General features: G+C 37.7%; 1 protein-coding gene across 1 annotated transcript; it reads left to right on the top strand.

Moving 5' to 3' along the window:
• The first annotated feature begins 3,623 nt into the window (after window positions 1–3,623).
• LOC149547264 (G-type lectin S-receptor-like serine/threonine-protein kinase LECRK3) lies at window positions 3,624–5,255 on the top strand. Its single transcript, XM_089794721.1, has one exon. It carries the CDS (start codon window positions 3,624–3,626, stop codon window positions 5,253–5,255), a length of 1,632 nt encoding a protein of 543 aa, XP_089650847.1.
• Window positions 5,256–10,336: the final 5,081 nt, after the last annotated feature.

The following is a 10,336-nucleotide window of genomic DNA, read 5'->3' as shown; positions in this document are numbered from 1 at the left end:
TACTAAGTTGATTGTTGAGAGACTAAAAAGGTGGCTTCCCATTATTATCTCAGAAGAACAAGGTGGTTTTGTTGCTGGCAAACAAATTTTGGATGGGGTGGTTATTACTACTGAGGCTATTCACTCTATGGCTACTTCAAGGGAGAGAGCCATGTTTGTTAAGCTGGATATGGCTAAGGCCTAGGATAGAGTTAAATGGAGCTTCCTAAGGAGTATTCTTCTTTCTTTTGGATTTAGCTCTGATTGGGTGAGTTGGATTATGAGTTGTGTTACTTCTGCCTCTTTTTCTGTTCTTATTAATGGTCAACCTTCACAACTATTTGGTGCTTCTAGAGGCCTCCGCCAGGGTGACCCTGTCTCCCCATATCTATTCATCATCATGGCTGAAGGCTTGGGCAGATTCATTAAGCATCAGGCGTCCTAGAATTCTATTCAAGGCTGGCGGTGGGGTAATGGCTTACCTTCTCTTTCTCATCTTCAATTTGTTGATGATTCTGCTCTTGCTGGTCTTGCTAGGATCAAGGAAGCTGAAGCCTTTCAACATGCTTTGGACGTTTATTTGGTAGCTTCAGGCCAAAAAGTTAATAAGCACAACTCTTCCATTTACTTTTTTAACACTCCTGATTCTATTCAGCATAGGATTGTTGGTATCCTACGGTTTTAGATAGGATCACTTCCTTTGACTTCTCTTCGTATTCCTATTGTTGTTTCCAGGCAACCATGTCTCTTCTGGAAAAATTTGATTAGCAAGCTTTAGGATAAGGTAAATCATTGGACTCATAGATGGCTTTCTACTGCTGCCAGGGTTACTCTTCTTCAAGCTGTTATCCAAGCTCTTCCTACTTATAGAAGCATGGTTCACGCTACACCTATTTACTTTCTCAAGGAGTTTGATGCTCTTTCTCGACAATTCCTTTGGAGTGGTAATTTGCGTAGTACTAAATGGAGCTTGGTTAATTGGGCAACTGTTTGTAGGCCTAAAAAGGAGGGTGGTCTTGGTCTTTGATCTTCTCTATTGAGTAGTCAAGCTTTGGCTGTTAAACTTTATTGGCGATGGTGCTCTGGACAACATCAACTTTGGGCTTGTATTATCGATATTTTCATGGTGCTGATCCTTGCTCTATTTCTACACTTCCTCTTGAAGGTCATGGCTCAATGGTTTGGCATACTTTGAAGACAAGTGCAATGTTGGTGAAGAGGGGTCTGTTCTAGATATGTAAAGGAGGTTCTCAGGCTTTGTTTTGGTCTGATGCTTGGGATGGATTCCCTTCCATTTTATCCATATACCCTCATCTTCAACCTCTTCATGACTCTTTTCTTGCTGCTAGATGGGATACAGTGGCTCATTACAAGACTCCTTATCAATTGGGACCTATTGTTGGTTACAGATGGAAGCATTCTTCTGATTGGCCTCCTAGAGGTACAGACATGGATCATCAAGAGCTTTCTCAAATTCTGGCCTCTAGAGAGTGTTCTTCTTTGCTTGGTCCAGATGTTTTGGCTTGGGGTGGTACCTTGTCTGGTAAATATCATGTCTCTGCTAGGTATCAGGAGATAACTAGACAATTATTTGGGGATGCTGAGGTCTCTTGGTGGAAGCAAGTTTGGAATAAAGTTTCTTGGTCCAAGTGCAATTTTTTCATGTGGCTAGTGGCTCACAACCGTTGTCTTACCTGGGATAATCTTTGTAAACGTGGATTTCAGGGCCCCTCTTATTGTGTTTTGTGTGGTAATGGAGAGGATTCTGTCTCCCATCTATTCTTCCATTGCTCCTATTCTACTCAGATATGGAACCTTTGTTGGAGCACTTGGGGTTGCTCTTGTCGGCATGCTTCCTCTTTGCCTGAGTTCTGGGCCCACTTGGGTAGTGCTCCCTCCAAGTCTTCTTCTCTCCATGCTGCTTGGATTGCTGGCCCATCTTTCATGCTTTGGCATATCTGGTTGGAGAGGAATCATTGCATATGCCAAGATGTTCGACTTAGTGTTTTGCATCTTCGGTGGAAAATTTCACATTCTCTTTAGGAAACTATTCTTGTGAAGTGTGAGCTTGATGGGGGTATGGATCCAGTTGATCTTGCTATCTGTAATCGCCTCAATTTTCATCTTTAGGATGGGGCTACAGTTCATAGGTTTCCTTCTATGTCCAGGAAACTTCACCATCAGAGGAAGGGTCGGGTTAACCGAGATGGGCACTGGACTCCTCCTCCCTGTGGAGTTCTGAAAATTAACACTGATGGTTCTTCCCGTGGGAATCCTGGTCCGGCTGGTATTGGCGGAGTGGCTCGTGTAGTTTTGGGGATGTTAAATTTTTCTTCTCAGTTCATAAGGGTGATTATACTAACAATCTCATGGAAGCTTAGGCTATTTTATATGATGTGGAACACTGTTGCTTGCGGTGATGGAGTAAGATTATCTGTGAGTCTGATTTCCAGGTGGTGGTGAACATGCTTTCTTCGCAAGAGCTTGAGGATGTTAGTTGGTAGTTGGCCACTGTTGTTAAGCAGATTCTTTTCTTCTCTTCCTCTTTTTAGTTCATTAGGTTCACATATATTCCTCGTGAATGGAATAGAGCTACTGATTGTTTAGCCAAATGGGCTTCTAGTCATGATCCGGGTTGGAATATTAGGGATAGGAGGCAACTGTCCTTTGAGATGGTGCAAGAATTTGATGATCTTGTTGCTCGGGATTGAGCTCCTTGTTATTTTTACCCCTATTTTTGCATATTCCCAATCTAATTTTTAAAAAAATATTTTTATTTTTTTAAAATTTAAAAAGGTGTAAAAAAATTTATAACAATTTTTTTTTAATAACATTTTTATGATTATATTTATTTGTTCAAAAAATGAAATAAACTATATTTCTCATTAACATCAATGAATAAAATAAAAATGAAAATAAATTAACAATTTTATCATTATTGAAAAAACTAAAACAAAAAAGTTTTAGGGAAATATTTGTTAATATTCCTACTCCGTTTTTGTACAACCAAACAATAGATTAACATATTCCGAATCTAATTTCAAATGAACCAAACTGAATTGGAATTGACATTTTTTATTCTTATTCCCTATTTCCATTTTTATTCCATTTTTCTATTCCAGTTTCCAATTCCTATACCAGAAATTTACATATGCCGCTGCCAAACGGAAACTAAAGAATTTACATATGGTGTCACTCCAAACGGACCCTATAATGAAAACGAAATGTCTTTAAAATCATTTCGGTACATTTGAAGGAGGCAAAGGACAAATGTCTACCACCGTCGACTCGGCTTAGTGCGGTACGCGTTTCATCAATAGTTTGATAAAACGACTTGGAAATCGTCTCGTACGCGTTTCTTATATTGTTTAAAAAGACTTGGAAAATGTATCGTATCAATGGCCTAATGAAATCCTCCAAACAACTAAAACAAACAAGATACTTATAAAATCGTTCCGGGGCCTAAAAAACCTTCATATCTTACGTGCTCCACACTCACTGCATTGTGTTGTAAAATCATTGGCTAGGGCATTTCGTTTTTCCGTACTCCATACTATTCACTACTTGTCTTCGTCCTTTATAAAAACACGACTCTTGATTCAAATAAACAATGATAATTTACAGTTTGGAGTCCATAGTTATCTATGGCTTTTCCTTTGTGTATGGGATCTAGAAACAGAGTGCTATATCTCATATATGTTGTTTACCTTGTCTTCGTTGTCAGCGTTTTGTCTGAGCAGCAGGGGGATCCTTGCGCAGGCGATGGTACAGTGCATGGGCTTTGTGGTCTCTATGGAATTTGCAGATCCACGGAGCTTTCCTACAATTGCACTTGTCTTCCTGGATACCATTTCGTAGATAATGATAACCATACAAAGGGATGCATTAGGAATAAATCCCAGATAATGTGTTCCCAACTAGACAGCTGCGATGGGAGTGGCGCAGAAATGCAGCGGATTGATCAGACAGACTGGAATAAGGACACCTATGAAAACTTCACATCCCCGAATGCAACTGCTTGCCAGAAGGCATGCTTGGCTGATTGCTTTTGTACAGTAGTCATCTACTCCAACGTAGATGGCACAATGAATTGTTGGAAGCTTAGGCTTCCTACAGGGCACGGCCGTGTAAGCCTTACACGGACAACTTTTGTAAAAGTTTATACTGAAATCTGCAACGATGTTCCGGCCATAGCACCAAACCAAGCACTTAAGGTAGAGAAGGGGAAGGCTTTTGAGGTTATTGGAATAAGCCTTATGGGTTGCTCCCTTCTCTTTTCGGTGTCCATGGTTTTTGTTTGGTTTTATATATGCCACCCCAAGCTGAGAGCCTTGAAAGTGCATGACAAGTTTGATTCAGTGGGGTTGAAAGCCTTCACTTTCCAAGAGATTGACGCCGCAACTAGAGGCTTTAAGGAAGAAATAGGGAGGGGAGCTTTTGGGAAGGTTTACAAGGGTGTTTTATCTGATGGAAGAGCAATTGCCGTGAAAAGACTTGACAAGGGGGTCATTCAAGACCAACAAAGTGGTGAAAAGGAGTTCCGGACAGAAATGGGTATAATTGGGATAAGCCATCATAAAAATCTTGTTAAACTCTATGGCTTCTGCCATGAGGGCTCCCACAGACTTCTTGTGTACGAGTACATGCCTAATGGTTCTCTGGACAAAGTTTTATTTAAAGGGGCAAGAGATCTCGATTGGTATCTGCGTTTTCAAATTGCTTTGGAAACAGCAAGAGGAATCCTCTACTTGCATGACGAGTGCACAAATCCTGTCCTCCATTGTGATATAAAGCCACAAAATGTCCTGCTGGATGAGAATTACCATGCTAAGATAGCTGACTTTGGAATATCTAAATTGATTGGCGCAGAACAAACGAGGACATATACTGTTGCCCGTGGAACAGTCGGTTACATGGCACCTGAGTGGAAGAAAAGCAATGCAGTTACTGTCAAAGTGGACGTGTATAGCTTTGGAGTGATGATATTTGAAATTATCTGTTGCAGAAAAATGTTCGAGATGAATGTTCCAGAAAATGAAATGATTTTGGCTGATTGGGTTTATCAGTGTTTCAAATGTGGTAGACTTGTTAAGTTGATTGAGAATCAGGCATGCAGAGGTATTGAGGCAGCACAGCTGGAAAGAATGGTGTTGGTTGGGCTTTGGTGTATTCAAGAAGATTACTTTCTCAGACCAACAATGAAAAAAGTAGTGCAGATGCTTGAAGGAACTATTGACATTATCGTACCCCCTTATCCTGGATCGTCTCGTTCATGAAAATAAGACAGTCTAGTATTTTTGTTCAGCTCGAAGTATGACTGTTGTTTAATTTCAGATATTTCTAAGATTCTACCAGCTACTTTGGACAATGATGTAATTACGGAGTAACAGTTATCTGACCAATTAAGTTAGTATTGTAATCTTAAATTATATCTTACAGAATAAATACGTAGTCTGTAAGTGATAAACTAATTCTTCAAGGAATATGTCGGGTTAATTTTATGGTGCTAACGGTTTATTTGTTTACCTAAAAGTGAAGGTATTACTTCTTTACCTCTGGTTTATGAATAGATATGTTTTGGACGGTTTATCGAATCAAGGTTTAAAATAATTATTCAGCAAACATATATTATTTCAACAGAAATGTTTGTTTGTTAGAACAAAGTTATTTTCTCTTTTATTTCAAGAGGTTTACTTTATGATTTAATAAAGCGATAATCAATTTAGGCCATGGTTTAACTATTATATCATTCTATACAAGCTTTTCCTACGGAAAGAACAGCTGAGTTTAGATATCTTTTTTATCACGTTTTCTAGCAAAGTTTGATTATTAGCATCAAAATTTCCTGTATTTTGTGCTTTAATTCTGCTACATCAAAGAGAACAATTACCAAAGGAAGTGATAGACATACATCAAGACTTTATACTATTGGTCTCTGGTAATAAATGTCTCAACTAAGACAATTTTAATGGCATGTATTACAATGATCAGATTTCCTATGAACACTATTTTGAACCTTAATTTGGGGATTTTCTAAACAATGTCAATTTGTATTTCATAATGATTAGTCTAACAAGCTAAATAATTATATTTATTTTCAGATTAACCGGTCATGAGTTTATACTAGGTATATGTTTTTAAATTAAAAGCAGCCAAAACAAGGGGGCTGACCCATTACAAACAAACTAGTAAACTACCAATGGATTACCATCAACCCTAAAACCCTAATGCTGCTTGAAACAAAAACAAAAATTTAAACCATAATTAAGAAAGTATCTGCAGGCTATAAACAAAATGTCTATTATCAAAATTAAGAAGCTAAAGAAATACATTAACAAAGTCATGATAGCCTTGCAACGTAAAGATTTTGGAAACCAATGGATTAACAACATATAAAGAAAAAGGAGGGAGCTGTTAAGACTTCTTGGCCTCTTTCCTCCCTAGGAGGACACTCGCCTAGTCTTCCACCAGAGAGTAAAAAAGCATCTTAGAGTCCTTCTTAGATAGGTCCCCATCAACATCCTTGAGTAGGCACAAAGTCGTAGTAGCCGCATGAGTGACTTTTACCATGAAATTGGTTAGCAATAGCATTCTCACACCTCATTACCAGCCTTAGTATTGTCCTGCACAACTAGGGGGTTAGTAGCATTGTTGAAAACTACCTTAATAGGGGAGGAGATCATAGTGGGGGAAGGCATTCTGACCACCATTTCGGGGAACTAATCTTTAGTTAGGTCCACACACCCCAGATCAACTATCATAGAAACATGTTACACCTCCTTATTCTCCTTTTCTTCACCTGAGTTTGACCTAGAGGAGTCTGAAATCTCCTCTTCCACCTCCTCCATGCCTCCCATGCCAAAGTTGATTGCCTTTTCCTTCATTGTTTGCTTGGGGCATCCCAAATCCTTAGAATCTAACTCCTCCTCCTACAAGGCTCCCTCCTTCAACTTCCACTTAGCTTTAGATTTTTCTAACCTCCCTGACCTACTCCTTCCCCCTCTCCCCTCTTCTTCCAACTCCACCAGCACCTTCTCCATACCTTTATCCTATCTCCCTTTTTTCCCCATGGGGGAGGGATTCATTGGGGACCCACTAAGTGAGGGTTGTGGGGTAGGGGCTCTAGGACCTGTAATCCTAAGGTGGAGCATTTGGGGCTGAGGGTTCAGGTGGGTTGGAATGACAATTTTCACAATCCTAGGGGGAACCAGGGTGAGGTGAACTGATACAACTTAAATATTAAACCCTAGTGTACAATAGTAAAATTGACCCCCTTTCTCATTTTCTCTTTCACATCAACTACAATATCCTCTAATTCATGCACCAAGAAGAAAGGAAATGATATAACATTTGGGTGACCAAAATGATTAAGGAGGGAAAAGTGATAGTAGTAGCAGACTCCATACCTTCCTTCCAAGATGGGATATTTCATCAGAACCAAACAAACCTCATTCCATGGGTTAGGAACCTTCTCCCACATGAACCCTCCTTTATATCAAATTGGTTCCTCTCCCTCCATAAAGAACTTTTGTAGGCTCATTTCATTAGTTACCCTTGTCACATTTTTTCATTTCCTACCTTTCATAGCCAATCGTATCACCAAAGAAATCACCTCCTTCGAAACATGAAAGGAGATACCATTTATTGTCATGCTGTAATTCTCCCAAGTGTTAACAAATTGCATAGAGTAATTCTTGTCATGCCCATTAAGAGCCTCCATGAATGAGACAAAACTCCCATCCTTCAGTAGGTACCACACCAAGGGCTTCCTCATATTTTTATTGATCATAGCTGGTCCAATGCATATCAAATCACTTGCCCCATCTCTGCAATTTTTTCCTCTCCTCCCTTTCTCTTTAGAGCCTAGACATAGTTTCTAAAAAATACTTCACACTATACTGGGTATTATGTTGCATGTACTTAACATTATTTCATGTATTCTATTCCACTATTAATTTTTATTTATTTTGGGTGAAACATTATATTTATATTAATAATAACTGGTTTCCAATAGCTTTGGAAGAAAACAACTAGAAAGGAAAAATTCTGGTCATTGTTTGATACAAAGATGACATAGAAGAAAGAATAATGTATCAAGAGAGAGTATCTATCAACACTAATGAATCTTGTCCTTGAGATTCCCAAATTGAGAATACTCTAATTAGAAAGGGGAAAAAACTCATATGAATACAATTCATTGTTTGGTCGTAGAGACAAAACCAAGAACCAAGCCAAAAACTGTCATAAAAGTTTCCATCATTGATCTTCATCCAAAACTCCAATTGAGACCATGGTATTAGAAAGTCATCTAATGCAAGTGCAATCCAAGAACCTAAACTGCATGCAATATCTCAAAAGAACTAGTGCAATCCATTAAAGTAAAAACATGTGAAATCACAAAGAAGTTGTGATTTACTATCAAATAATATATGAATAGGGCCCAACATTATTCAAAGCATATTATTTTGTCATAATATTAACCAAGTTGGGGAAAAAAAGGAGGTTAAAAGGGGAAAGTAAAGAGTTAATATAAATTCTATCAATACCCAAATTAGCCAAACAATCAACTAAAAGATTGCCTTCTCTATAGGTATGCATGATGTAACATTTAGAGATTGAATAAGAAGAGACTATAGTTGATTCAATATATATTGTATGGACCAGTTATATACCTAACATTCAATACACACATTATTAATAATAGTTGAATCCCCTACAACATGTAACATAGATATAAATAGTGACTTTGCAAGTTCCAAACCAAAAAGCAAGGCCAAAGCCCCAACTTTGTTTTTGGTACATGGAGGGAGAGGAGATGCTTTTGTTTTAATCACATTACCTTTAAAATCTCTAATGAATATGTCATAGCCACATTTTCCTAGATTTTGTGTAGAGGTCCCATCAAAATTGAGTTTAAAATAACTCACTTGGAGGAATCCATTTGGATTGTGCTTGGATAAGAGGAATCTTGGATGGACACAATGGAGTAGGAAGAGAGGGAAAAAGTGAACCCTTTCACCGATGAATAACATAGCCATCCCAAGGAAAAAAAATCATGTTTACCCTTATATATACTTATTGAAGCATTGACAAGATCAACATTTTATCTCTCGAATCCTTCAAGAAATTGAGGGATTGGAGATTATGTATGTCTAAAAATTATCTTATTTCTTTTCTACCAACATGTGCATACTATAGATGTAGGGATGGACTTCCAAAGGCATGAAAACATTAATTCAAAATACAAGATTGGACATGTTTGGAATAAATCCCACAGTAATTTAGGTAATGGCATTTGGAAATTAAGCTTATTTATAACAAAAATGCCAACAATCTTAGGCAAAGGGGTAGTTTATGAGGAGGTGGTCTATTGTTTCTATAACTTGTAGACAAACCACATAGTTAAAGGGATCATAAATGTTCAATCTATGAAGCCAGTCACTAGATAAAATTTAGTTCTTTAATGCAAGCCATGAAAAGAATCCTTCTTTGGGAAAAATGAGCTATTCTAGTAGAATTTAGAAGAACAATATGTGATCTAATTAAACTAGTTGTGTTAGAGAGATAAATATCCTTGTTTAAGAGAATATTTACCATTTTTAGCTAGAACCAAAAAAAAAAAGCAATCTGGTTTATTAGACATAAATACATTCCTTTTAGCTAATACTTGTTTGAAAGAAGTAGCTTAATTGTGGGATATGGGAAAAATTGAGGGTTCTTTCCAAATGACTAGACCTATGAGTCTATGTATAGTTGATACATAATTACTAAAAGACATCCCCCAATATTAAATTATTATGTTTGAGAAATCCTTTAAAGAATCAATAGTGGCAAGGGGCCCGAGCAACCTATTCCATGAATCAAACCAAAATTGAAACTATCCCCATTATTCACTTGGCCTGATATGAATGAAGTAATAACATCTCAAGAAGCCATCATGAAATCCCAAATGATAGAGCAATTTGGCAAGTCTAGGACAGTGATAACTCTAGAAGGTTCCAAGTTATCTAAATATTTCTCTTGTAAAAGGTGACACCATTTGGTAGAGGATTTTCCATCCATTTGTTAAGCAAATTTAGCACCAAAAGCCCTATTCCTATTAGTAATGTTGGGAAGTTGAACACCTTCTATTATGAAACAAGTAGACATGGCTTGAATAGCAATTAGAGTTATTTTCTTAGAACTATCCATTCTTATTGTTAGACCAAAGAAAGGTGTGGATTAAAGTTTCAATTTGAGAGATGATACCTTTGGGGGCTTGTAGAATGGAGAAGCAATAATTAGGAATGGTAGAGAGAATAGTTTTGATAAGAAAAATTCTACCTGAGAGGGATAACCAGCAAACCTTCTATGCACT

Source organism: Cupressus sempervirens, chromosome 7 (assembly GCF_028749045.1).
Source record: "Cupressus sempervirens isolate cs-2001-9-10 chromosome 7, ASM2874904v1, whole genome shotgun sequence".
Classification (NCBI taxonomy): domain Eukaryota; kingdom Viridiplantae; phylum Streptophyta; class Pinopsida; order Cupressales; family Cupressaceae; genus Cupressus; species Cupressus sempervirens.
The sequence above is the reverse complement of the archived record's forward strand: the minus strand, read 5'-3'. Positions and strand labels throughout refer to the sequence as shown.

Coding starts and splice junctions, on each gene's coding strand:
- LOC149547264 (XM_089794721.1), top strand. CDS start 3,624: ATGGCTTTTCCTTTGTGTATGGGATCTAGAAACAGAGTGCTATATCTC.